Source organism: Podarcis gaigeae, assembly GCF_964106915.1.
Source record: "Podarcis gaigeae genome assembly, chromosome: 3".
Taxonomy (NCBI): Eukaryota; Metazoa; Chordata; class Lepidosauria; order Squamata; family Lacertidae; genus Podarcis; species Podarcis gaigeae.
In genome coordinates, this window is record NC_139680.1 from 79254398 (window position 1) to 79282334 (window position 27937).

The 27937-nt window shown below is 40.7% G+C and overlaps 1 protein-coding gene and 2 long non-coding RNA genes across 8 annotated transcripts; 2 read left to right on the forward strand and 1 right to left on the reverse strand.

The window, feature by feature from the left end:
* Nucleotides 1-241: 241 nt before the first annotated feature.
* Nucleotides 242-20050, forward strand: DESI2 (desumoylating isopeptidase 2). Its single transcript, XM_083732841.1, has 5 exons — nucleotides 242-3367; nucleotides 14040-14112; nucleotides 14872-14965; nucleotides 15624-15765; nucleotides 16530-20050. Exons 1-5 carry the CDS (start codon nucleotides 3329-3331, stop codon nucleotides 16761-16763), a joined length of 582 nt encoding a protein of 193 aa, XP_083588967.1. The 5' UTR covers nucleotides 242-3328; the 3' UTR covers nucleotides 16764-20050.
* LOC310841592 lies at nucleotides 17219-27890 on the reverse strand. 6 transcript variants are annotated; one of them, XR_014562571.1, is made up of 6 exons: nucleotides 27040-27778; nucleotides 25324-25410; nucleotides 23322-23385; nucleotides 20938-21020; nucleotides 20289-20382; nucleotides 17219-18226 (listed from the first exon to the last, which is right to left on the reverse strand). It is a non-coding gene; the product is annotated as an uncharacterized lncRNA (long non-coding RNA). The 6 variants fall into 6 exon arrangements; XR_014562572.1 differs by having other exon boundaries at nucleotides 20289-21020; XR_014562570.1 differs by lacking the exons at nucleotides 20938-21020; nucleotides 23322-23385.
* Nucleotides 21583-22318, forward strand: LOC310841593. Its single transcript, XR_014562574.1, has 2 exons — nucleotides 21583-21723; nucleotides 21804-22318. It is a non-coding gene; the product is annotated as an uncharacterized lncRNA (long non-coding RNA).
* Nucleotides 27891-27937: the final 47 nt, after the last annotated feature.

Below are 27937 nucleotides of genomic sequence, written 5' to 3' on the forward strand. Positions count from 1 at the left end.
GACAAAGCTGCATCTGGCGAGTCAGCGCAGCACACGGAAACGCCATTTACCTTCCCGCTGGTAAGCGGTCCCTATTTATCTACTTGCACCCGGAGGTGCTTTCGAACTGCTAGGTTGGCAGGCGCTGGGACCAAGCAGCGGGAGCGCACCCCGCCGCAGGGATTCGAACCGCCGACCTTTCGATCGGCAAGTCCTAGGTGCTGAGGCTTTAACCCACAGCGCCACCTGCGTCTCATATCCCTTGTCATACTTGTGCCTTATTCTTCTCCAAACTGCCTGTTTGCTTCAACCCTCCTCCCTATTCCTTTAGCACTGACTTCTTTCCTCTATTAAAACTTTTCTATTACCACTTTATTGTTGTTATTCTTTTTTAAAAAAATAACCCTGTATCTCTTTCTCATTTCTTTCAGCATCTTTCCCTTGCCCTCAGATGATGGACACCACATTTCCCTCCCCCTCTGAACTTCTTTGTCTCCTAGCCACCTTTACCTAGCATATGGGAAGCTGTTGGTGTGGGTTTCAGTCCAACCAGAAGTCAATGGCACAATCTGGGGCAGGGGGAGCGAAGAGGCACTGGGCAAGCTGTGACACTGAAGTTCCCCATTGATCCTTGATACATCATTTAATAATCACTGGATATGGCAAAATGTGGTTTAACATGAGGATGGACCATTTAGCGTTTGTGTCCCCCCAAGTGCTACTGAACTCCTGACAGCTCCATAGGAACGTGCCTTATACCAAGTCAGATCATTGGTCCAACCAGCTTAGTACTGTCTACACTGACTGGCAGCTGTTCTGCAGGATTTCAAGCAGGGGTCTCCTCCAACCATACCTTGAAATGCTGTGGATTGAACCTGGGACCTTCTCCACACAGAATATATGTTCTATCATTGAGCTGTGGTCCCCAACTAACATGGCCAATGGTTAGGGATTATGGGAGCTGTGATGCAAGAGCATCTGGAGGGCAACCATTTCTCCCTAGTTTAATATTTTTTTAAGAAAGCAGTTTGTTGTTCCTTACATTAAAATGCTCAGAAAGATATACTGTATCCTAAACAAGAATTCACCCCTACTAAACAAACTCTCCCCCACCACTTTTGACATTCTTCTGAATCAAATTTGATATCTGTTTTTTAAAAAAAAAACATATGAAAATAGCACATTGCAAACTTCAAATCAATATTAAACAAATTCATTTCCTACACCATTCAAACTCTGCTGCGGAAAAAAATAAAGTTATTTCGTCATATGTGTATACAGTATATCAAAACTCCATATTAGAACACCGGGGCTGAATGGAATTGGGAGCTGAAAGGGAACCTAGTAATGATCAGTGCAACAATCCATTGAAAGTGATTTACCGAAAATGAAAAAAACAGTGTGAGAAATGCGGCATTCTTGTGCAGCTCATTGGTCTTTCGGCCTTGATTTTGAAACTAGACTGTCTTTTCTTTGGCTCCCAAATGCTATGTACAAAACAGGAAAGGAGACGGGGCACCAAAGGGCCGCTCCAAGGTTTACTTAAGATTCTTATGGTCCCATCCCTTTATTTACATATAATGAGCACATATATATAGAAGGAATTATGTTTTGCAAGGTGCTGTGAAATGGCTGTGGGTCATCCTGGGAAATATATTCTCACTTCAACCTGTGGGAGTGAGCAACCTGCTCACTCAAGTACATACAGCAATCAGGTGCTCTGTTTCTGCGCCACCATTGGTTGACACAGAGAGATCACAAGGCAGCGTTGGTTGCTACAATGGTAATTTGGGGACATTAATTGGGCAGTACTGACAAACGGCTGCTGGGCGGTGTAGGAGCAAAGGATGGTACTAGGGGACTAAGCAATTGGGAAGGGGATGTCAGGGGAATGTCGGGCCAGGGGACAGCAGACCTTTCTCATGGTGTTTACAGCTTGTGCCCACATAAAGAATGAAAAAGGAACAGATAGGAAGCAGAACACGACCATAGCCATATTTCACACCTGAAATGTTAACTGCATCCTTATGCAGATAACACGGATGTGGTGATCACCATCTATTTGTTTATAGGTTTAAAACACTGCTACTGTAATGAATTTATAGTATAGTCCTGTTCAAATTATAATCTCATTATGGTGAAATTGACTATGAATTGGGCATAGCAACTGTCAGCGTCATGTGCTTTCCCTACTTCTGTTCTTTGTAGGTGAGAAGAAAGAGCTGCTGCTTTCACTTTGGAAGAAATCACAGTTCTCTCCAACGTACAGACTTGCAACTGTCGTTTGATAGCCTGGTTTGCCAATTCCTTTGCTTAAACCGAGTTTCCCCAGGTTGCACATAATGGGAGTCTTTGATCTGTTATAAAAAGAACCTCCTTTTGCACATGGAGAGGCCAGCGATTGATGATGTTAAGCGCCGCTTGCGAGGCGAGGGGAAGCAGAAGCACTGCAAAGGGGCTTCCAGATGGGATCGGGCGCTGCATAGGCCCGCTCCTGATCCCCCTCTCCTCCTCCCTATTCCAGCGGGCGCATAAAGGCCACAAAGAAGCAAAAGGGCTCGAATCCTGCGTGCGCCCTGGGCAGCTCCTCCGCCACAGAAGGGCTTCTGAGCCCCTCAGTCAGCTGAGGGCAGCGGCGGCTCCTTCACATACGCACCGGGCCCCGCACCCGTCTCGTTGGCGGCAGCGAGGGCGCTCAGCCAGCGGCCCCCGCCTCGGGTCACACGAGGCGAACTTTCGCGCGGACATTCGGAAGGCCGTTGGTCGAGGAGCCCTCGCGCATTCCAGCAGCCAGAAGAAGACAGAACTGGGGAAAGGGCTCCCGCGTCTTCCCTTTGGGCTGCCGGGAAACATGCCTCCTCCCGCGCTGCATGCTGGGAGTTGTAGTTTGGGCGCCTCACCTCACCGGCGCTGAAGATGTGGGCAAGCTGGAAGGGCTGCTTCGCGAAAGTCGTTGGCCGAAGGGGAAAGGGGGGGCTTGCGGGCGGCGCAACAGCCGCTCCTCAGGGAAGGTCACTTTTGCGCGTACCCTGCGGCCCGTAGGGGCGGGCGGCGGCAGCCCGGAGACAAACAAGAGAGGCGGAGCTGCGCTGGGCCCCACCCGGGTGCCGGTGGCGGCTCTCGGCTCGCGTCTGCCGAGCGCGGGGCGAGGCGGCTTCGTGGGGACGCGGCCCCGGCTCCCCTCCTTTCCTCAGCGGAGGCGGCTCCATGCTGCCGGCGGCTCCGTCGCGCCCCTCAGCCAGAGGCCGGACGAGGAGGCGGCGGCCGCCCGGGGGGCCTCCCGAGAGCGTCCCGAGGCCGCCGCCCGAGGCCTGAGAGGGACCCCCGCCTGGAGTCGCGCGAGGGGAGAATGGCGAACCAGCTGGTGATCCTCAACGTCTACGACATGGTGAGTGGGCGACGGAGCCGGCCGTCGGGGGCCTGCCTGCCTTTATCCCCGCCAGGTTCAACTCTCTCACATTTCCCGGGCTCGCTCGCTCGCGCTCTCTCTCTCTCTCTCTCGCCCTAGGCTGCTGCTGCTCTGCCTCCATAGCTCCTTCCTTTCTCAAACGCCACAGGAGTATCCTTCTGCGGCTCCTCGGCGCTCACATGTTTCTCCCCCCGCCTCCATACATTGCTGCAACAGCAGGATGCTGGTTTAAATGCTCCTTTCATTATCCCCTTCTTGCCCTGGAAAGGTTCAATAACAATTTGGAAGCGAGGGAATTATTAAGGGCTCCACAGTTACCGCAACAGGTGTGTGAATTTTCAGTTGCCTCTCCTTGTGTGTTGGATTCGTGCCCATCTCCATCTTTGGTACTTTGAGTTGATCTTTGTGATGCCATGCATACAAAGAAAGAATGATAGTGTTTTAATAAGAATCTATCAGAGTTGGCCAGAACACAATCCTCAAGTTTCTTACACTCTGAATTGCCTTGAGGACTAGAGCCTTACACCACCATTTTTGCATATACAAAGAACCTAAGCTGGTTGGCGGGGGGGGGGGGGGTGACTACTTAAAATATCAAACGATAATTTCTGGACACAAGTAGAAACATAATATCTTTTCAAACAGGTTAGCACTCGTGTAGTCAGATGGCCTTAAAGTCTAAATTATAGTACTGTACTGTACTGGTTTATCATGTGGGGAAAACATTGGAGATATTTAACTCCCTGTTGCTTTTGGCTAAAGTGTTGCAATCTTTTACTTTGCCAGCTCATAAATGACACACACCATTCCTATCTAGTTATCTGACTTCTTCAGCATTGCACAACAGCTTCTTAAGAATTGCAGAAAGCCAATGTGAATTGAGTGAATTGACTGTCAGAACAGAGGTGAGGAGACCTAGGTTCAAATGCTTACCCAGCCATGAAGGCTGGGTTCACTATCTCTCTGCCTAAACTACCTCACATGAGTGTTGTGGAGATAAAAGAGGGATTGCAGAGAAATATGTATACCCCCTTGAGCTTCTTGAAAGAATGATGGGATATAAGTGTATTTTAAAAAATAACTTGAAAAAACACAGATAGGACAACTTTGATGTTGTTGTCACAGTTTTTTGAATGAGTGAATGTTTATTAGCTGCAAATTTCTACAGCTCAGAGTAAAATTTCCCTATTGTTTAAGTTCAAATAAATTAGTTTAGCCAGAATGGCATTGGATAATAGGTGCACAGTCTATTGACATGCTATTCACTTGGTCCTAATGTTTTATACCTTGACTAACAAGCAGCTGAAGCATGGGTTGCCCCATGAAGTAAAACAATAGAAATACTTAACTAACTGACCAATCACATCAGTTCACCCCTCCCCAAAGTCCTGTTCCTCCCAAGCAAAGTCCTGTGCCCCCTAACAAAAATCCTGGCTACACCCATGAGCTGAAGTAAAATAGCTAGAAAACAGGGTAGTTAGTTGAAAGTAGAAGAAAATTGTGGCATCAGAAACTTAAAGGGCTGGAACATTTAAAATGAGTTGGAACACTGAGAAAGTGCTAAAGTGCACAGAAGGGCACTGCAGCAGAAGCCAGGAGGAGACCAAATGAGACTCAGAAGCTGAATCGAGAGTGCAAGTTGATAAGTAGTGGCTTGGATAGGGAAACAATCCAGAAGACAAAGGGCTGGGAGCATTTGTTGCTGCTGCTGTTTGTTTGTTAGCTCTGATATGTAGTTACTTAAATTGTAAAGTTAGGGCTGGATTCAACTTGTGCTAGCAGAAGGCAGCACAACGAGTCCTGCTGGCACAATGGGGCTTGTACTGATGGAGCAATCTTAATAGCGTAACATTGAATTTCACCCTTAGTTTTAATGAAAACTGTTCAACTTGTATTACTAAATCCTTAAGCATAGTTGCTGTAGGGGAAAAATCAGTTTGAGGTCTTGCATCTCACCACATTCTTAAGTGCCATGTCACTCCTACCAATATTAGAAAAATGTTGAGCTAGTTAAAATTCATAAGGTTAGCTATTTAGTGGAGGCAACCAGAGAAAAATAAAATGGCCACTTGGTAGTAGTGGCAAAGATAAGAAGCGGTGGGGTGGTTTGTCTGGTTTGCTTTCTGCTTTTCCTTCTCCCAGTGCAGACTATAACCCAGGCCATTCATGGAGATTAAGACTGCTAGTCATTTATGGCTTTTTTACCTCCAGGGTTGGAGGGTGTGCAACTCTAAATATCAGTTGCTGGGGATCACAAGCAAGGAGTGTCCTTGTGCTCATGTCCTTGTTTGTGGGCTTCCCAAGGACAAAACAAAATGCAGGATCAGATGGGCCTTGGGGTCTGATTTACGTCATGAAAGTTTGCTATCTCTCCAGCTATCCCAGGCATCACCAACGTTTTTGGGCCTAAGGGAACATATGCAAATCTAAGAAACTGTTATGGGCACAACACACACACACATGCACACAAATTCACAGAATAAAAATAGCTAGAACACCTAAACACCCCTGCCAAAACAAATAAAACAGACATGAAAAGAACATTATTTGCACTCATACAAGCAGCCCCTGCAACCAGAAAGCCCCAAACCTTTATTTTTTTAAAACAAAAAATTGGGATAGGGAGTCTTGGCAGCAGCTGGAGAGGTATCTCAGGGTGCCATGGTGCCCATGGGCATCACATTGGTGATTGCAGAACTAACTTATCCTCTTTTGAGAATGAAAGGAAGGAACCCCTGCATTCCTCTTAGAAGTGAAATGTTGTAATTAATAAAGAAATACAATTCTCTCCCCTTTGCCTAATCTCATTTGTAGGTGCCAACTCCTAGACGCTGAGAAAACTTTGCCCCCCCCCCTAAAATATTTGAGGGGGCTAGGGCTGCTCAAGTTGATGGGCATTGTCATTCAAATGGTGTGCATGTACTGCAACATATGATTGATTGTGCAGGGCATGGCTTAACTGCCCACCCCCCAAATATTTTATTCAAGTTGGCACCCCTGATCCCATTGCTTTTTATTCCCCCCCTTGCACTATTTTAAGAGTTTTGTGTATTGCTACCGGAATATTTCCTCTTTATCTTCTTAAACTGCTGCCGAGTTCTGCTTCTCTCTCCTGTTCCATCCCTTTACCTGGTACTGTGTTGTCTTCTGCATGACACACGGATACACACTTGTTGCACCAGACTTGGAATGCAAGAGGGTGGATTAAAAAAAAAAAACCATCTTCCTGTGGGAGCCTTGGAAATCTATTATTTTTACATTCTTCAGAGTAATTGTGACCCAAATGTAGTAGTGGTGTATATATTGGATTCTTGTGCATTCTTCCAGAAGCTGTCTACTTCCCTGAGCATGCTATCAGAGTGAACAAATTCACTGCCATGGTTGCTTCCATGTTACAGAATGCACATTATTTTTTTGTTTGCATGTTCAAAAACAATGAGAATTATTTTTCAGAAGCAAGAAAACCTTGCTGCTCTTGTAATCTTCTTCCTGTTGTATTTTGCTTAATTCCATCCATTTTTCTTCCTCCTTTCCTGGAGGGCTGTTTGTATGATTATAAAGTGATTTAATTGCCTTCTATAATGCAACATGGGACGCAGGTGGCGCTGTGGGTTAAAGCCTCAGCGCCTAGGACTTGCCGATCGAAAGGTCGGCGGTTCGAATCCCTGCGGCGGGGTGCGCTCCCGATGCTCGGTCCCAGCGCCTGCCAACCTAGCAGTTCGAAAGCACCTCCGGGTGCAAGTAGATAAATAGGGACCGCTTACCAGCGGGAAGGTAAACGGCGTTTCCGTGTGCGGCTCTGGCTCGCCAGAGCAGCGATGTCACGCTGGCCACGTGACCCGGAAGTGTCTCCGGACAGCGCTGGCCCCTGGCCTCTTTAGTGAGATGGGCGCACAACCCCAGAGTCTGTCAAGACTGGCCCATACGGGCAGGGGTACCTTTACCTTTACTTTAATGCAACATTTGCCTAGTTTACAAGAAATTAGATGCAATGGACATCTAAGTTCTCTTCATGTCCCAATCTTTCCAAAATGGCTATTCTGACTAATTAGTAATCTTGACAATAATCTACAATTAGGTAATAGTGCAGCCTTGTGGGTTAACCCCAGAAAGGAACTAGCCTAGCTAGATGGTGGACCAAGATGTGTTTTGTGAAACTCATTGTGTGAGGTATAACTTTCAGTGCATGGCATTTGGGAGACAAAAGCAAGAAGTGCTCTGATCCCTTGTTGTTGGCAAATTACTATCCACTATTTTTTGTTAACCTGTAGGTAGTTAAATGTATATGTGAACTGAGAATCCTAAAGCTATTACATAAAGACTGCATGAAGAGAATGCTCTGTAAAAGTCCCAATATGTGAAAGTCCCCAGAGTGTAAACTAACACCTAATGTATTCCCTAACTTTGAACAGTGTATCCTGTATCAGCAGAACCTCCCAAGTAAATTACCTTTGGGTACAGCTGTGACATATTGACTGATTATGGGGAGATTTACAAAGCTAGAGTGAGGGTGTATTGCTTTGTAGCAAACAAAAAAAGGCACATGTCCACTAACTTGTTTATTTTTCAGTTTGTAGTATGACTGGTTTGGGAAGGTTTTCAAAGATCACTTAATGCAATCTCTTGTGTCTAATATGCTGAAAACATATCCAGGTTTTTTTCCTGTCCCTTGTTCAACCTTTCAAATTTATTTTCTATCCAACTCAAGCTGGATTTAAACTAATACCACTGATAAAAATCACACATTTTTCAGAAATGTGGAGTAACTAACCAAGAAGGCACATCCAAAAAACTATTTAAAAGGATATACCCAAGTTATTTAAGCAGGCACTCTGTGCCATTTCCAAGACAAGCAGTGAAGCTTCCTGATCTAGCGGTTGGGGGGGGAAGTTGCAGTGCAAACAGAACCCACCAACAATGCAATCAAGAAAATTTCATCTGATTGCCTATTTAGACATTTTTCAAACATAAATTGTGGTTTAGCATTATAGGCAGTTTCATGTGAGTGTCAGGTTTGTACACTCGCTTCTGGCATTGCTGTGAGAAGTTTAGAAGCATCCAGTCCCATTCTCTGTGGAAAAGAAATTTCCTCGTTGGGTGAATCGCCTTGCCTATTTCAGTTCCTGTATCCCCTTTCTCCACCCATTATATGACTTCTCTTAATGTGCTGTTAATTAAAAGAAGCAGTGGGGCCAGACATCTGCCATGATCCCACCTGGGTGACCATTTTTTCTGTAAGCACTTTATTACCACAAATAGTTCCCTTTTACAAATTAAGTCCATGGCAGAGAACGTAATTTTCCTTGTTTGTAGGATAGTCTGAGGGAACTACTAGACCTAACAGGACTAATGCAAAGGTGGTGGCATTTGCAGAAGGTCTGGACTCTGGGCAAGAACTGTGGGGTACATTTCTATTCACAATTCCCTGCTGCCCCTGCATTTCCCATGCAGCTGAGTTTCTTCTAGTCTCAATTGTACTTTATATTTGCTGCATGATACTCAGTTTTGCAATCTTCATACATTTAAAGACATCTTTTCAGGGACTGTTTTGGTCCATACCATCAACATGGCTAAGCTTTCGATTCAGGTACAGAAGGTAATTATTTGTAATCACCGTCCCAGGGCAGGGGGGAACTAATCCCCTCTCAGTGAAGTTCTTATAATTCTTCTAGTAGATTGACTGCAGATTCAGTGGAACACAAATTCCATGGGTTTTTCAGAACGGATTACAGTTGTACTTATTATTGTTTTATTGTTCAGTATGTGCAGTTTCTGTAACTTTGCAAACAAACACATGCATTATGTTAGTGTTATTTATCAGTCACAGGTATTTTTAAGGAGAGGCTTCTTTTTTTAAAAAAAAAACATTCTTTTTATTGCTTCATTCCATAAAGGAAATAGAGACTAAAACACAGATAAACAAAAAAGAATATTACACAGACAAATAACAATAAAAAATAAAAAAGGAAAATAAAAATAAAAAAGAAGATACACAAAATTATAATTTTCACATCAGCAAAATTACCTAATCTTCCCTTTCGAGGCTTCCTTTAGCTTGCCCGAAAATCATTCGAAGTAATAATTTGGGTTACACATTTCTTAGCATATATTGTCATTGTACCTTTCTCTATCTCCTATTTTCTTTACACAATAACTCCTAGTCTATCACAGTGCATCTCTGAATCCCTTTAGCGTTGTTTTTCCCTCACTGATAGATTCCAGATAGTCTACGTACTTTCCCCAATCCTTGATGAACTTTTGGTCTCTTGTATACCTAACTTTTCCTGTAAGTTTATCCAATTCCGCGTAGTCTAGCAGCTTTGATCTCCACTCCTCCACCGTTGGTGTTTCCTGCTGTTTCCACATCTGGGCTAGCTGTGACTGCATAGTATACTAATTTACAGTCTTCTTTTTTTATCTCGTGGCCTAGAATCCCTAATAGGAAAATTTCTGATTTCTTTGTGAACGTATATTTTAAGATCTTCTTTAGTTCAATGTAGATTTTTTCCCAAAACTGTTTTACTTTTCCACACTCCCACCACATGTGGTAAAAGGAGCCCTCTTTGTCCTTGCATTTCCAACACTTATTGTCCACCTTATACATTTTCGATAGTTTCATAGGTGTTAAGTACCACCTATAGAACATCTTCATGACATTTTCCTTTATCATTATATATGCCGTAAAATTTAATCCATCCTTCCAAAGTTTTTCCCAGTCCTCAAATAGTATACTATGTCCTACATCCTTTGCCCAGCGGATCATCACGGATTTGACTTCCTCGTCTCCCAAGTTCCAATCTAACAGTATTCTATACATTTTAGATATAATTTTCTCTTCATTATTTATAATCTCCGTCTGATATTTGGACTCTTTCTCTGCATAGCCTCTTTCTTTAATATCTTTTCTGAACATCTGACTCACCTGAAGATGGTGTAGCCAATCATAAACATGGTCCTTCACTTGTTCGTATGGTCTAACCTTCCATTTCCCATCTTCTTTAGTTAATAACTGACTGTATGTTGCCCAATTACTTCTCATATTAATAGTCTTTACACTCATTACTTCCGGGGGTGAAAGCCAGTGTGGTGTTTTCGGTTCCAACAAATTTTTATATTTTTCCCATATTTCAATTAATGGCCCTCTAAAAATATGATTTTCAAATCCCTTATGTACTTTTCTTTTGTTCTGCCATAAATAGGCGTGCCAGCCGAATCTATTATCGAAGCCCTCCAAATCGAGAAGCTCCCTATTCACTAACTTTACCCAATCTCTTATCCAACAGAGGCAAACTGCCTCATAATATAGTTTCACATCCGGCAGCGCAAAACCCCCCCTTTCTTTTATATCCGTTAATAATTTGAACTGAATCCTAGGGTTTTTCCCCTGCCAGATGTATCTTGAGAGCACTCTTTGCCACTCTTTAAAGATTCGGCTCCCCTTAATTATAGGAATAGTCTGGAATAAGAACATCAGCCGTGGAAGGACATTCATCTTAATTGTATTAATCCTTCCCCAGAATGACAGTTTCAGCCCTCCCCATATTTCCAAATCCTTTCTTATTTCCCTCCACACCGGCTCATAATTATTTTTGAATAAATCTATATTTTTAGGTGTTAGCCAAATACCGAGATATTTCACTTTTTTAACCACCTCTATTTGCGATTGGAGTTGAATTATTTCTGTTGTCTTTAAGTCTACATTTTTACCTATCATTTTCGTTTTCATCTTATTTAATTTGAACCCTGCTACCTCCCCAAACTGGTCTAATTCCTTTAATATTTCTTCTATTGCAATTGTTGGTTCTTCTGTCATTATTACTACGTCATCCGCGAAGGCTCTAATCTTGTATACATTCTGTCCAATTAACACTCCTTTTATTTTTTGATTTTGTCTTATAGAGTTTAGAAGAACTTCTAAAACTGTTATAAACAAAAGTGGGGAGAGTGGACAACCCTGTCTTGTTCCTTTTTGTATCTTTATCTCTTCTGTCACAATGTTATTAATGATCAGTTTAGCTTTCTGGTTTGTATATATAGCTTTTACCCCGTTAAAAAAGTCGTTTCCCACGTCCATATATTCTAGATTTTTCAGCATGAAGTCCCATATCACATTGTCGAATGCCTTCTCGGCATCCACAAACATCATTATAACTTGTTTATCAATCCTGACAGATAGGTATTCTAACATATTGACTATATTTCTTATGTTATCTCTCAACTGCCGACCTGGCAGGAATCCCGCTTGGTCCCTATGAATAATTTCTGATAGCAACCTCTTCAACCTTTTTGCAAGGATCCCTGCAAATATTTTATAGTCTGTATTTAGCAGTGAGATTGGTCTATAATTTCTAACTTGGGTTGGATCTGCGTCCTGTTTGGGGATGAATATGATGTATGCCTCCTTCCAAGTCTCTGGGAATTCTCCTTTCCTTAATATATTGTTCATAGTCTCTTTCAGGGGTCCCACCAGAACAGATTTCATCTCTTTATAATAGCCTGTGGTAAATCCATCCGGGCCAGGAGCTTTCCCCCTCTTTAGATCTTTAATTACGTCTTCTATCTCTTCATTTCCAATTGGGTTATTCAGTCGTTGTTTTTCCTCTGTTGAAATTTTCTGCACCCCTTTATCCTTCAAAAATCTCTCTATCCTCCTTAAACTTATTCTCTCGTTATTTTTATATAAACTTCTATAGTAGTTGAGGAACTCCCTCCTAATTCCTTTAGGGTCAGTTTTTTCTCTCCCCCCCCCCCCCACTATTATTTTATTTATTGTGCTCTGTTCCTTCCTCTTTTTAATTTGCCATGCAAGCCATTTGCCTGACTTATTCGAAAATTCGAAGTTTTTTTGTCTTAATTTTTTGATATTCCACTCCACCTCTCTATTTATTATTGTGGCAAATTGGGCTTGTAGAATTTTTATTCTTTCTTTTGCTTTCTGACAGTTAGGTTTCTGGGATAGTTTTTGTTCGTTTACCATTATCTGCCTTAGGATTTCTTCTTTACCTTTCTCTCTAATCTTATTTTTAATTGCATTCTGCTGGATAAAATATCCTCTTATCACTGCCTTACTTGCGTCCCACACTACATTAACCTTTGTTCCTTTATCACAATTATCCGCAAAGTAATGCATCAATTTTTCCTGCGCAGTTTCAACAATTTTCTGATCATCCAGGAGATAGTCTTTCAGTCTCCATCTGAAGGTTCTTGTCTCCAAGCTTTCTAATTCCAACTCTATCGGATTATGGTCTGAGATTACTTTCGGTCTTATTTCTATTAGTTTAACTCTTGGACATAATTCACTTGAAATCCATATCTGATCTATACGCGACATTGACTGGTTTGGTTCGGAGTGAAAGGTGAATTGTTTATCTAGAGGGTGCCTGAGGCGCCATATATCTATCAAATTGCAGTTTTCCACCATTGAAAAGAAAGTTTTTGGTAGTTTCCCTTCCTTACTTACTCCTTCCCTGCATCTATCAATTCCTAACGAAACCACCCCATTCATATCACCCACTAAGATAATTTTCTGATCTACATATTCAGATGTTTTGTCTTCTAATTCAGTCTTATTTCCGTTTGGAGCGTACACCCCGATTACCACCAGATTTTCTCCTTGCCAATTAATACGGACCCCTATCATCCTCCCCTCCTCGTCTTTAAATATTGTTTTGGCTTCAATCTTATTTTTAATATACAATACTACCCCTCTTTTCTTTTCTCTGTCCAGAGAATCAAATTCATTTCCCAATCTCTTATTAATTAATACTTTCCTATGTCTTCTGGCTACGTGCGTTTCCTGAAGACAAATAATATCCAAGTTTTTCTTTTTCAAATATTGCTCAATTTTATTCCTCTTCTTTTTCTCGTTCATCCCATTAATGTTCCAACTCCAAATTTTTAACCCCATGATATCTAACTCTCACTTAAGTTTTCCTTTTCTTTATAAATTCCCTGGGTCTTTAAGGAGAGGCTTCTTAACACAGTTTTAACACCTTGCGCACCATACAGTACTGCTAAGACAGGATCCCCTCCCTGTTTTTGTGTCCAGCCGCCTGTGTTTTGTGTAGCAATGTTAATAAAGAGACAAACACTTGTAGACGTAAAGGTTTAATCAAACAGCTAAGCATTGCCACTGAGCTGAACCAGAAATGAACTTAATATTTAATGGTCCAGCTCTGCTATTAACTGATATTTCCAGTGGTACATGAAGCCATCACCTTGTTGAACCTAAGTAGGTCCAGGTCTTATCAGTGGATGGGAGGCTGCTTGGAAATCACATATTCAGCAACTTGGGTTCTGTGAAGGAAAATGGGATATAAATATAATAAAAATAAATAGTTTTCTGTCAAATGCAATCCAGTTCTGCCCTTTTGTACCCTGAAGGTTCTTTCAGTTCAGAGCTGTGGTCCTGTTGAGGCTCCCACTCATTAAAGGGGCAGGGGAGGTATTTTTTGCCAATTCAACCTCACCACTGTAGCCTCATGCAGCATCTTTAATTCTGCTCCAGCTCTCCAGAGCACATTTTAAGAGAATACAAGAGGCTGCAAGAGGAATCTGCAAAAATTCGCTCCCCTTTTTCCATGTACAGGGCTGACCTCGTGATTAGAAAACCGTAATCACAATCAGTTAAGTTTCCCATTTTCCTTTTTAGTACTGGATGAATGAATACACTTCCTCTCTCGGAATTGGAGTATTCCATTCAGGAATAGAGATATATGGCAGAGGTATGTATCACGCTTTAATCTTACATTGGTGCAAAGAAGCAGCTAATGTACATAGGACATGTACTGGGTTGTGAGGCAGGGAGGAAAAGAGCATTGTCTCCCTCCCTACATTTCACCATCTTAAATTTGCAACAAATAATCTGACTGTTCATTCATGGTGTAGATCAGTATTGGGGAACCTGTGGCTTTGCAGATGTTGTTGAACTCAAACTTCCATCAGCCTCAGGCAGCATGGCCAATGATCAAATCCGGCAGCATCTGGAGGATTCCTCTCCCATGGTTTCTGCATATATTGGCCTCAGCGTAATTGTTATGGGAATTTAAATCAGTGTTCTCCAAATGTAATGTAAACTTTTATATAAATATATAAAGCACTGACATTTGTACATATAAACTACTTTGTAGCAGTACAGTGGTACCTCGGGTTAAGTACTTAATTCGTTCTGGAGGTCCGTTCTTAACCTGAAACTGTTCTTAACCTGAAGCACCACTTTAGCTAATGGGGCCTCCTGCTGCCGCTGCACTGCCGGAGCACGATTTCTGTTCTCATCCTGAAGCAAAGTTCTTAACCTGAAGCACTATTTCTGGGTGAGGGGAGTCTGTAACCTGAAGTGTATGTAACCTGAAGCGTATGTAATCTGAGGCACCACTGTACTTCAGTTTTAACCTACAGCTGATCAAAGCATGTCTATAAAATCACCAGAAGTGAAAGTCCTACTTACAATGAGTTGTGCATAAAATCCTGATTTTGTATTTCAGAATTTGCTTATGGTGGACATCCGTACCCTTTTTCTGGAATATTTGAAATTTCTCCAGGAAATGCATCTGACTTGGGAGAAACATTTAAATTCAAGTAAGAAGTTTTTTCTTTTATTGCTGTAACCCAAAATATGTTTGGGTGATTTAGATTCAGATGTCTGTTGACTACAACCTGCTAATTTTGAATAGTATGTTTTGAGCAACCAAAAAGTATCTACCCACTGCCTCTTAAAATGAGATATGGAACTTAATATAATGATTAGAGTGTTGGAATATGGCCTGGGAGACTGGGATTCAAATCCTCACTTTGGGCCAGTCACCATCTCTCAGCCTAACCTACCTCACAGGGTTGTAGAATGAGGAGCATGTACACCATCTTGAGCTCCATGGAGGAAAATATGATATATATATAGTAATAAAAATTGACATACAGTATAAAGCACTAAATAATTTTAACAGGCCTGTGACTGCATAATAAATGATTGATGATACATTTGTATGTACACAAATCTGGATTTACAGAGAGATCTCATGGATAAGAGCAGTGAAGTGGTAGTGTAAAAGTAGTGAGGCCTCGTGGCATGAAGTTCAAAAACAACCAGAGGACAAAAGCAGTGAAGTTCTATTTTTAACACAATAATTTTTGGAGGTGTGTGCATGCTGTCAAGAGCAAACGGGGAATAAAAACATATCCAGTCTGATTTGCAACAACTTTCTCTCTCTGCATCCGCCTCCACCCTCTTTTATTTTAGAGAAGCTGTTGTTCTTGGAAGTACTGACTTCATGGAGGAGGATATAGAAAAAATTATAGAAGAACTTGGAAAAGACTTTAAAGGAAATGCCTATCACTTAATGCACAAAAACTGCAATCACTTTTCTTCAGCTTTTTCAGAGGCAAGTATTATTTGTTCAGCATGGGCAAATGCTTGCCATTACTTTTATAAACACTTTAGTACTTGTAGGCAACATAGGTTACATATGTAATATTAATGGGTTTTCAATCAAGGGCTTGCTGGAAATAAAATGGTAGCAGCAATACTTTTCACTGCCACCTCCAGAGAGGAAGCTCTGTGGGTTTTTAACCCTGCTAGCCAAGTTATGAAGAAGAGTGACCTTGTAAGAGTAATAAGCCATTCTTTCTCAAAAGCAAATGGAGACCTTAACTTTTCCACAGTTGTTTCCATTCATATAATTGGAATGTGCAAAACTGCATTTTATAAAGCTATACTTTACATATAAATGACTCATACAGAAAACTGATAATTGTAATTTTCATTTGATAATTTGAACTTTTGAAACAGCATTAATGAGTCACTAAATGATTTGTCATACACTTATTCTTTATCTTACTTACCTGGGAGTTAGCCCCATTGAACTGAAATAGAACTTCTGAAATGGCATGGCTAGGATTGCCCTGTTTTGGTAAAAAAAGTCATTCAAAAATATGTTCAGTTTTTGATGCCCAGCTTACTGTTATTTTCAGAATGGACTGAGTTAGATATAGTATTTGTTTTGCCTGTCTCACAGGTAACATCAGGAAGGGTTCATATTCACTGTACTATAATTGACAGGCATTTCAATTCAGTGATCTGTATTTCAAGTATAGAAACTGACACGTACTAAAAAAAGCAGTGGATAACTTGTGGCATTTCATATAGATTCTCTGTGGAAAAGAAATTCCTCGTTGGGTGAATCGCCTTGCCTATTTCAGTTCCTGTATCCCCTTTCTCCAAAGTTGCCTACCAAAAGAATGGCTTACACCTGCAGCTCTTCAGTCAAGTGTAAGCCAAGAGCTTCAGGAAGAACTGGAAGAAGCAGAAGATGCAGCAGCCTCAGCTTCCTTGCCAAAGTCAGCGTCAGGGGCAAGAACTGGACATCATGCTAAAATATAGGTTTAGTCCAAAGTCCCATTACACTGAAGCCTTTGGAAGCCTTGTCAGTAACTGACTTCATTACAGAACTTCAGAGAGTGGCCATTTTAATGTCTTTGGTATGCAATTGATTCTCCAGCTCAAGATGATGGTGTTCCACTCAGGATTTTATATGTAGTGGGGAAAATGTTTATGGGGCAAATGGGAAGGACTTATGGTGGAGCTGCTTTCTTGATTTTCATCTAATCAGCAAGCCTGGACTAACTGAGCAGAAGTTAAACTGTTTACAGTATTGTGTGCTGCTGTTTACAAGTCCCACAGGGATACCTGCCATTGAAAGATAAATTTTAATCAGCTCAATTAGGCCTGCATGACTTCATCAGCCTCAGTGGATGAATGAGCAGCTTTGTTTGTTGCTACCTTGGAATTGGGCAGGACAAAATATTTCACTTCCAATTGTTGCTGATAAAGAAGCAGGGAAGGATGAATACTATGTGTAAACAGGGTACATAATTGTCAATACAAAGAAATCTGTCCTAGTAACCAAGGAGGTTACCTTAGTATGTATCTGAGAATATCTGTTCCTAAAACTGTGACTTCTCTGTCAGTTTTTATCCACTCATGCTGAGTGAATTAATATTTTACTACAAAGCTGAGTGTGTTCTCTCTGGTGTCAGATTTCAACCTCCTTTTTGCCTCATGTTTTTGTCTGACTTAGAGATGCAAAACGTCATTCTGAACATCAACAGTTTCCCCCCATTAAGATCAAATAACAGTGCTGTTTCACATTACCTAGAACTATAGGAGGAATACAGATGAATCATGCAATTAGACATTAACATTAGCTAACATAACATGGTAACATTTGGTTCATGACTGAACTCACTTTAGCAGTGTGAGTTTTGCAGCTAACTTAACCAAATGTAAGTTGCTGCTTAAGAGAAGGGTCTCTTAATAGAAACATGAAGAGAAATGGAAAGTGTTTTGTTTAGTTTTCCATCAGCAACATTCAACAATTAGAGGGAATGCAAAGGTTTTCTCCAGCGTCTGTGTTCACAACAGAACCAATGACAGATATAGGTGAGTTACCCAGATGTTTCTTTTAGTGACACAGTTTTCTTAACTGTTAGTCTAATAGCAACTATCAAAGACAAATTGCATTCATCAAGATAACAGAGGAATTCATTCTATTTGGTATCTTTCCCCAATGTTAGCATGTCTTCTTCAGGAAGAAGAATACAGTAGAATTAATAACAAATTGGAATAGGTTTTAGATTTTTATTATACATGCTGCCTTAAGGATCTTGCATTTAACTGGGAAGAGGCCAACTGGAAATTATGTATAAACAAAGGTCTGGTGAAGAATATGTAAATAACTCTTACATGTGGTATTACATTGCTGGGTTTGTTGAATAAACTCTTCAGAGTAGATGACACAGTCAGCTAAATTGGGAGGTATTTTGTTGCTGCACATATTGGACAACCTGAAGAAAAGAGGGCTGGTTAATTTGTTCATAAATTTACATTATGTTCTGGCATATTATTTTACAAATACAATCCCACTGAAGGTATAAAAATTGTATTGTTTGCAATTAAAAAGGCATTAGATATTTTTCTAACCACTTCAAGTTTTTACATACACTCATTTGAGGGAGACTTTGTTGTAAACAATACTCAGGTATGCAACATTATCCTGTTAAAAGTCAAACAATAATAATTCTCAAAAATGTGAAATAATGAGCATGTTCCATATTTTAACCAACCTTTTTTAGTAAGAAACTAAATTGTCTTTAACAGTGCCATTATGATTGCATTTTAACCATTCTTGTTTTGTCAGTAGCCAGCACAATCTGCTTAAGCTGCTAGATTTTTTTGATGCCGCATGTTTAACCCTACACTCTTTGTTCTTTATACTTTTTGATTAGGATTCTGAGAATTATACCCTTATGATTGACAATCTACTCATGATTGCCAAATTATATAAAGCATTTCTTAGTAGAATGACAATGGGATAGACGAGAGGATTTCTTTGAACTGCAGGTGAAGTGGAAATGGAATTTTCCATCTCGGATCTGAAGCTGTTAATGAAGCTCAAATGTTAACAAGTTGAGCTCTGATCCAGAGCCGTCTGTGTGCTGAAATGCACACAGCATTCCTCCATTTGAAAACCTCCCAACTTATTTCAGTGGAAGGGGCAATTTGGTGAACATATGTATTGACACTTAAGGAATTATCACCTATGTTGAGGCCCTTGTGAGGAGTTATGAAGTAGTTGTGCCTACATAGGATTGCTGGATTTTGGTAATTCTGTAGCTTGTCATAGTTGTTTGGACAAACATTAGGAACTAGATTAATCTCCATCAATTTTTTATCAAAAAAAATTGGCCTTGTTCTGCTCATATTCACAGCACTGTATATGATACACACATACTTTCATACACATCGATAGCATGCAAGCAATGCAAAGATATACATGACACAGTAAGTACAGTCATTTTTTAATAAATAATTTGGTGGTTCATTTTGAATACGAGTTCCCTGTTAAGCCATTTAGTAATGATCATAGCCCCATGAACAAACTTACCATTTGAACCTTGAATTTGGTACATCTTATGAAGTGGTGGTAGTCTCATATCTTACCACATGTGCTATGCTCGGTCTCCACTTGATTCTTTAAAACAAACAACCCTGCCAAAGGCTGTTCTCAAAGCAATAGTTCAAGTTACCTTTCACCAGCATTACTACCCAGCAGGGAGTACACTGTCTGCCAGTGGCCAAAGTGTGCATTTAAAAACTATAACACTATTCTCAGCTAAGAGAATACTGGATATCTGTGGGGCTTTTCCAACAAAAACAAACGGGTAGTAGAAATACATTCAGGGTTCTCTGATCTGTCAAATTCCTAATACTTGATTATTTTTCTTTAAGATAGATTACGGTTGTTTGGTGTTCTGTCTTACTAAAGCCATTTTTATTAAAATGTCACCCTTTATTCAGGAAGCCAAAAATAAAATGCTACATTTTTGTCAGTTTGCATCAGTAAACTGTATAATGGTTTGATTATAACAATGCAGTGGGTTTCCAACATGCAATAGAATTGTAATCACAATTGATAAGAAAAATTTCACTTTTAGACAGTTAGATACTGAATTTTCACTGACACTTTTTGTAACTTAAGATATGTTTACTGTAATGCATAGTATTTGTATGAAATAGTAAGAGAATTTGACTTTTGTTACTTTGACATGTCAAACTATTATAAACTTGAATCCATCCATTTATTAAAGAGAAGTTTTTTATAGAACAAATTGCATGTGTTCTGTTCTTGTCAATTTAAATATTAGATTTCAATTCCACTTCTTTATATACTATTGCATTATTAAATCTATTTTTATATTTTGGGTTAAAAGTATTAACATGCAAGAGTGAACAAAGGCTTTCCACATGACAATATTGTTTTTTAACGGGATTTTATTAAACAGAAGCAATACATAACTATATAAACTATATAAGGTCTTTCAAAACAATCCATATCCAGTGCCATACCATGATGAAGGGGTGATCACTGGAGAGTTTCAAATTAAACTATTTCAAAAGAGACAACAGAGCAATGGGAACTGATGGTGGGGTACAAGGATGGCTAATGTACAAAAAAAGAGAAACAACATTTATCAGAGGATTCACAATATTTATTCTTATCTAGATATCAAAGAAAAAAAGGAAAGAACAAGAATTTCTTGAACAAACAACTTGCTTTAAGATGTTTTTGTGGGAAAATACTAGAAAAACCAAAAATTTATTGCATCCTGGTACAGTACTGACATTCATCAAAAGCACCTGGCCTCTTCAGCATTCTACAGTGGTACCTCAGGTTACATACTTAATTCGTTCCGGAGGTCCATTCTTAACCTGAAACTGTTCTTAACCTGAAGCACCACTTTAGCTAATGGGGCCTTCCACTGCTGCCGTGCTGCCACCACCCGATTTCTGTTCTCATCCTGAAGCAAAGTTCTTAACCCAAGGTACTATTTCTGGGTTAGCGGAGTCTGTAACCTGTAGCGTATGTAACCTGAAGTGTACGTAACCCAAGGTACCACTGTACTTTGAGATGGAGGGAGAGACACAACATTTTCATGATGGTATTGGGCAACTATCAACTCCCAACTGAAACACAACAGACCCATATGCAACATACCGAAAGGAATCTAGGCTAACATACAGCTCCAAGATACAGTGGCAGGTCTCTGGTAAAAAGGATGGACCTTTCCCGCTCCTTTCCTGAAAGGTTAAAAGCAAAAAGCAAGTCAGAAGGAACCAAGAGGAAAATGAGAACAAGAGTAGAAATTTGGAGGACAGGATGCAGAATGCAAGAGAAACGGGGGGGGGGGGGAGGGAAAGTTATAAGTGACAGTTGGAGAGAGTGAAAGGAGCAAGATGATTAGAAAAGAGCAGCACATGGTAAAATAGAGGGCATAAAAAGATCCTCCAGTTCATACACAGAAAAGGAGGATGGGAATAGAAATAGAAACAAATCAACCCCTGCCTTTAAACAGAGAGGCAGCTATATGATGCATCAGATGCCAGGAAGATGTGAGGGTAGGGGGGGGAAGTGGCAGATGAAGCCAGATCATCTAAAACGGGTGAGGGTCCTTGCCTCCCAAGTGCACAAGGCTTTGCACATCCCAGTTGCCTTTTGTCATCCTATCTTCTGATCCCACCACAGAATGGAACTACCAACTTTTGAACCAGATGGAACAGCTACTTGTCTCCTGCAGCAGCAGGTACATGCACAGCACATTTTAGCATCTTTGAACTGGCCTTTCATTTACTGTGAAGTCACTAAAGCAATAGTGATGTCATCAGCTTTCATAGAAACAGAATACTAATAATTCTTGGATAAAAAGTTGCATTTCACTGCCAGATATATATTGTCCTTATCCATGGAAATCTATCAGTTTAAAAGACAAAACAGTGTTATGAGGTTAGTAAAAAAAATTAATAGATGCCTAATGATTAAAGTTTTGACTTAATCTACAATTAATAAGATTTTCCTGTCCGTAGACTTTGAAAGGAAAACACCAACTTCAAGCAGAAAGACCTTCTGAAGAATAATGGAATTTATTAATATGAGTGTGCTAGAACTGTCAGAAAAACTACCTCAGCTAAGAGAAAATGTCAAGAAACTGAATGACAGATTCATGGCTTTGCTAAACATCAACCCAAAAATGCAAAAAGCAAAAGTGGGGACTAAAGGGTACACCAGCAGTGATACCTACAGGTATTTTAAGCTATTTTGTAGAAAAAACCAACAACTTAAGCAGTACAAGGAACTGAAAGACAGACTTGAAAATAAAAAAGACAAGAAAGATTGGAGCAAAGGGAAATTTGCTGCTTTGCGGAGACTGTTTAAGAGGCTAAGCACCTGGGGAAGCCAACATAAAGAAGAAATAGATGAAGATCAGGAACTGATTCCACTAGATTTATTTGATGTTTCTTGTGACACAACATAGGTTATATGAATTTTCCTTACTCTTCTCCCCCCCCCCACTTCTATGCCTATAAAAATAAAAAACCCACCACCTCTGTTTAGATTGAAAAGAACAAACTGTCCAGCTTTTCAATGTTATTAATGTACAGGACCTATTTACTGGGGAAGTGATGATGATCTGGGCTGCCTTTAAAATAAGTTTGAGAGAAATGCTATGAAACACGTGATTAGTGCACAAAGGCTTGGGAGCTTATTTAGTTCAGCAAAGTAACAGGAAGCATGCCCTTTGAAAATACTATCAAGACTGATAACGTAACAGGTATTTGCATAGAAGTCAGCGTTGCCACCAACACAAAAGGCTGTTTGTGGAAAAAAGCTCTGCATCCAGCCTCTATGCTGCACACACTGCCTGAAGTGTGACCAGTGCTGCTAGTTTAAGTAGCACAATCACTTGGGGGGCTCCATTCACATATTTCTGCCTTCCTGAGAAGCTGTCAGCTTGGATGGCACTGATCACGTCAGAAGAGGGAGATAGTTCAGAGACTGCAGGAGCAGTCACTCAGCCTCCTGTTACATTTACAGTTTCATAGTTCGTCATTCGCCAGCTTCCATTATAGTTAATACATTCCTACCACATGTAAACCTTCTATTTGGACTCAGTGTTGCCCTGAGGAAGGGCAGCTTTACGAGCATTAGTTGACACTGCCTGTCATTGGCTCTTTCCACCTCCTGTTGGCCTCTCTGACATCTACCCCACCTGTCCCAATGGGCACCAGCTACCACTCATGTGTATGCTTGCCACCCAGAATGGCTGGGGCAACCCAGTCAGATGGACGGGGTACAAATATAACAACAACAAATGCACACTTTCCCCCTTTTTAAACTTTAAGTTATTATGTGTCCAAATATTATACAACCATTGTTGCAAAGCATGATTACATAATCGTTTGGAACTTTGAAATTATTTTGAAACAACAAACAGAGATTTGAAACATTGCAGGTGTCAAAGCATAACTAAGCAGTATTATGACTGCAAGCAGAAGAAGCAGCTTTCTCTCAGTTCAGTGCAGATACAAAGACCATACTTCCACCCAAAGTAGATGAATGTGGGTCCACAGCAGGCTCACCTCTAAAATTATGTCATCAGGATGCACCCTGAGTAAAATGAAGAGACGATCTACATTTTTTTTAAAGCTACAGCATCTTCACAGACAACCACCAGATGGCATATGGAACTAACTTTTCATTCATTGCAGATACAGTATGTACTTGAAATCTGTATCTTGCAAACATCAGAAATCTTTTCAGTCAAATAACTTAGGCAGTCCCCTGTAAATATGCATTTCCCCCCAAATCTCTGGGCAGTGCTGCACCAGCTCATTCCATTGATTTTCTGTCAGCTGTCAGTCACGCTCATGTAAAAAATTTACCTTGCTTTTCCAAATTATTCAAAATAGGAAGTATGATACAATAAAATAACCTCTTTACATTTTCTTGTAAAAAGCCTAGTAGTCTGTTTAATATATCTTATATAACTGCTAAGAAAAAGTCATCAATGTATTTTTAAATGAAAGGAAAAATGTATTTATTTTTTGGTTACACTTCTGTGTCTAACCCAGTGCTTTTTTTCTGCGGGTATGCAAGGGGACGCATACTCCTAAGCATTTTGTGAATCTTTGCACTTTTGTCCATTTACTGTATTTATTTTTCCCAATTTAAACTATAAAATGGTGAATTTCTTTTCTTTTTTTAAATATTTTTTATTAACAATTTTTTGTTTGAATCACAATGCCAATAAAACAATACAATATAACATCTCTTAACATAGATCTTTTCACTTCTTTGGACTCCCTCGCATCTCCCGCTCCTGCGTTCCTGTTTATAATTTTATTCAGCAAATTTATCCCCTTATTTCTAATCATCATATCTAATTTTCCAATGTTATATCTCTAATTTTGACTATCATTTTATTCAAGTCTTTAAAAATTTAAATATAACCAACATATTCCAAAATTTTTATCTTTTCTTAAATTTATCTTATCTTCATAATTCACTTCCTTCAACTCGATGGTGCCCAATTTGTTTATACTCTAGCATCCTTCTTAACATTCATACAATTTACAATATTTTTGTAAATAAATCTTAAATTTCTTCCAATCTTCTTCCACCGTCTCCTCTCCCAGGTCTCGGATTCTGCCGGTCATCTCAGCCAGTTCCATGTAGTCTATCAGTTGCATCTGCCATTCTTCCAGTGTGGGTAGATCTTATGTTTTCCAATGCCTAGCGACAAGTATCCGTGCTGCTGTTGTTGCATACATAAAAAATGTTCGGTCCTTCTTTAACACATTCTGGCTGACAATACCCAAAAGGAAAGCCTCTGGTTTCTTAAGGAAGGTATACTTATATACCTTTTTCAACTCATTACATATCATTTCCCAGAAAGCCTTCACTCTAGGGCAGGTCCACCAGAGGTGAAAGAATGTTCCTTCATTTTCCTTACACTTCCAACATTTGTTATCAGACAAGTGGTATATTTCTGCAAGTTTGACTGGGGTCATATACCATCTATATATCATTTTCATAACATTTTCTTTCAATGTATTACATGCAGTAAACTTCAACCCAGTAGTCCACAACCTCTCCCAGTCTTCAAACATAATGTTATATCCAATGTCCTGTGCCCACTTTATCATAGCCGATTTAACCGTTTCATCTTGTGTATTCCACTTCAACAGCAAGTTATACATTTTTGAAAGTACTTTAGTCTTAGGCTCTAACAATTCCGTTTCTAGCTTCGATTTTTCCACCTGGAATCCTAGCTTTTTATCAAGTTTAAAAACTTCTTTAATCTGAGCATAATGTAGCCAGTCTCGCACTTTGTCTTTCATTTTCTCCTGACTCTGCAATTTCCAATTATCTCCATCTTAAAATGGTGAATTTCTTGAGTCAAAATGAGAGTACCCCTAACCCATAGTATACCAATCCATAATCCAGGCATAAATAATTCTGTTTATATTAAAATTATTTAAAGCCCTATGTATTTTTCAGTTGAGCAATATATAACTGCATGATATAAAATAAAGGATTATCTACCTAGTCCTCGGTACAGCTCCAATACTGCTTTACCATCACCCTGTTTCCTTCTATTTCATACTCTGCCACAGAATAGCAACAGAATAACTACAGACAAAAGCAAATAAAATTTCAGTATCACTTTTCAGTGCTTGCAGTTCTTTTTCTCATAAACCACAAGTAACACATCAATGAAAGTAATAATACAGAACTAATGAAATGATTACAGCTGCTGGCATGCAACCTACTAGCTATTTATGTGAGACAAAGAATAAGCACTATTTCAGTTATCATAACATAACATGTATTTTGATTACTGAAATAAGCTTTAGGATTTGTTTATTTTGATTACTGAAATGAGCCTTAGGATTTGTTTATTTTGATTACTGAAATGAGCCTTAGGATTTGTTTCCTGTGGTGAAAGGGTGGGGGAATGTAAACCTAGAAAAAAAATCCATCATAATTTTTAAGTAGAACTATTTCCATACGCAAATAAAAAGAATTAAAACTATTTTAACTATTGGGATAATTTTTGTGCATATTGGATTTTGACACTGTAGATTCCTTTTCATCAGTCACTAACCTATGTAGTTTTTAAATACGAAACACAGCAAGAATCAATTACCGGTATATCCCTTTGCAGCACTCCCAAGTGACCACAAAGTGTAGGGAAAGAGGCTTTGTGCTGGCCAACAGGCAACGGCTTCTTCCATCTGCCTTCAGCCCTAGGAGCCTTCCTAAATTAAAGGGTAGCTTCTCTCTAGCCAATAGATAATAGTACTCAACTTATATCCTCTTGGCTTTTTTTACCTCGTACTCCATAGAATTACAACATGGTAGAGTTGGAAGGGATCCTCAAGAGTCATCCAGTCCAATCTCCTGCAGTGAAGTAAATTTTGTTGCCTTGCTAGTAAAAAAACCACCACCACCTGCTGTGTTTCTCTGTAGTTGTGGTCTCACAAGGATTCTGTGTGTTTTTCACTTATGTCTGGAGGCAGATGTGGGTCACTGATGTGTTTTATAGAGGCCAGGACAGTGACGGATTTATATAAGCTAAACAAGCTATAGCTTAGGGCCCCATCTCTTGGAGGCCCCCCAAAAAAATTAAAGGGGGGAAAAACTTTGATAAAATACATATTTTGTTATGTGCAAATGGCTTTAGATACCTGTTAGGTCCATAATACCTATTAGGTCCATCACCTTGCCAACAAAGGTCCAAATAGTTAAAGCTATGGTTTTCCCAGTAGTGATGTATGGAAGTGAGAGCTGGACCATAAAGAAGGCTGATCGCCAAAGAATTATGGTGCTGGAGGAGACTCTTGAGAGTCCCATTAACTGCAAGAAGATCAAACCTATCCATTCTTAAGGAAATGAGCCCTGAAGTGCTCACTGGAAGGACAGATCCTAAAGCTGAGGCTCCAATACTTTGGCCACCTCATGCGAAGAGAAGACTCCCTGGAAAAGACCTTGAAGTTGGGAAAGACTGAGGGCACAAGGAGAAGGGGATGACAGAGGACGAGATGGTTGGACAGTGTTCTTGAAACTACCAACATGAGTTTGACCAAACTGCGGGAGGAAGTGGAAGACAGGAGTGCCTGGTGTGCTCTGGTCAATGGGGTCACGAAGTGTCGGACATGACTAAACGACAACAGGTCCAGAAATTACCATATAGCAAATATGACAAAAAAACAGTGACAATTTGCTGTTGACAGCTGGACATATAAAGGGCCCCATTGCCTTCAGTAGCTTAGGGCCTCATCAAACCTAAATCCGGCCCTGGGCCTGGACGTACATCATACTAAGTGTTACTGTGCTATAGGAGGAGATCAGGGGCTCTTTGCTCTGCCCTTGGTGGTTCTGCTGCTGCTAAGCCAAGGTTTGCTTTAGGGAGTCATCCAAACTTGGGCTCTTCGGGGGTTGTCATTTACAACTACGAGGGAGGGGAGGCTGAGAGAAATCCCTACGGGGCCTTTACAGGTGGGTCGTCCCAGTCCACCCCTCGAGTCCCCACACCACGCCCATGTTTCGCGCTTTCGTTTCGGAACTTTTCAAATTCACATGCCCGCCTTTCCGCACACGAAAATAAAGTCCGTATAACATGAAGATTTCTTCCAGAAGAAGCAGCAGCCGTCGCGGCTTACTTGCGAGAACGTCCCTCAATTTTTTGGCCAGCCTTATTATGAAACACTTGCGGCAGCCTTGCCGCCAGGAACGTGGCTGGCCCGCCAGCCGCCCTCGTTAGTCTTTAATTGCTGCTGGTTTATCCTGAGGCGCTCCTCCCCCCGCCTCGCCCCGCCCGCCATTAGGCGCCATCAAACACCCTGACGCGACGACGTTCGTGGCGGGAGCCGGACGCGGGAGCGCGCGCGCGAGGCTGCTGGTTGGGAGGTGGGGGAGAATGAGAGCGGAGGGAAGCGGCGCGCTCCCGCGCAGGCGCGCGCGCTGCTCCGTGACCCATCTCACTGAACAAAGGATTCCTTACTCGAAATCTCCTCTCCAGACCTAAAATGGCGCCGGCCCTCTCTCTCTCCGAGCACCATAGAGATAGAGGAGGGGCCATACAGGGGAAAGGAGTGGGAGGGAGGAAAAACCCCGGGCGGACGGCAGAGACGGATGGGTAGAGCGGCCGCCTTCG

Bases quoted from the DNA above. Each gene is read 5' to 3' on its own strand.
- DESI2 (XM_083732841.1), top strand. From the start codon at position 3,329: ATGGCGAACCAGCTGGTGATCCTCAACGTCTACGACATG. The intron at 3,368-14,039 runs GTGAGTGGGCGA...TTTCCTTTTTAG, and splicing joins TCCTCAACGTCTACGACATG to TACTGGATGAATGAATACAC. The intron at 14,113-14,871 runs GTATGTATCACG...TTTGTATTTCAG, and splicing joins AATAGAGATATATGGCAGAG to AATTTGCTTATGGTGGACAT.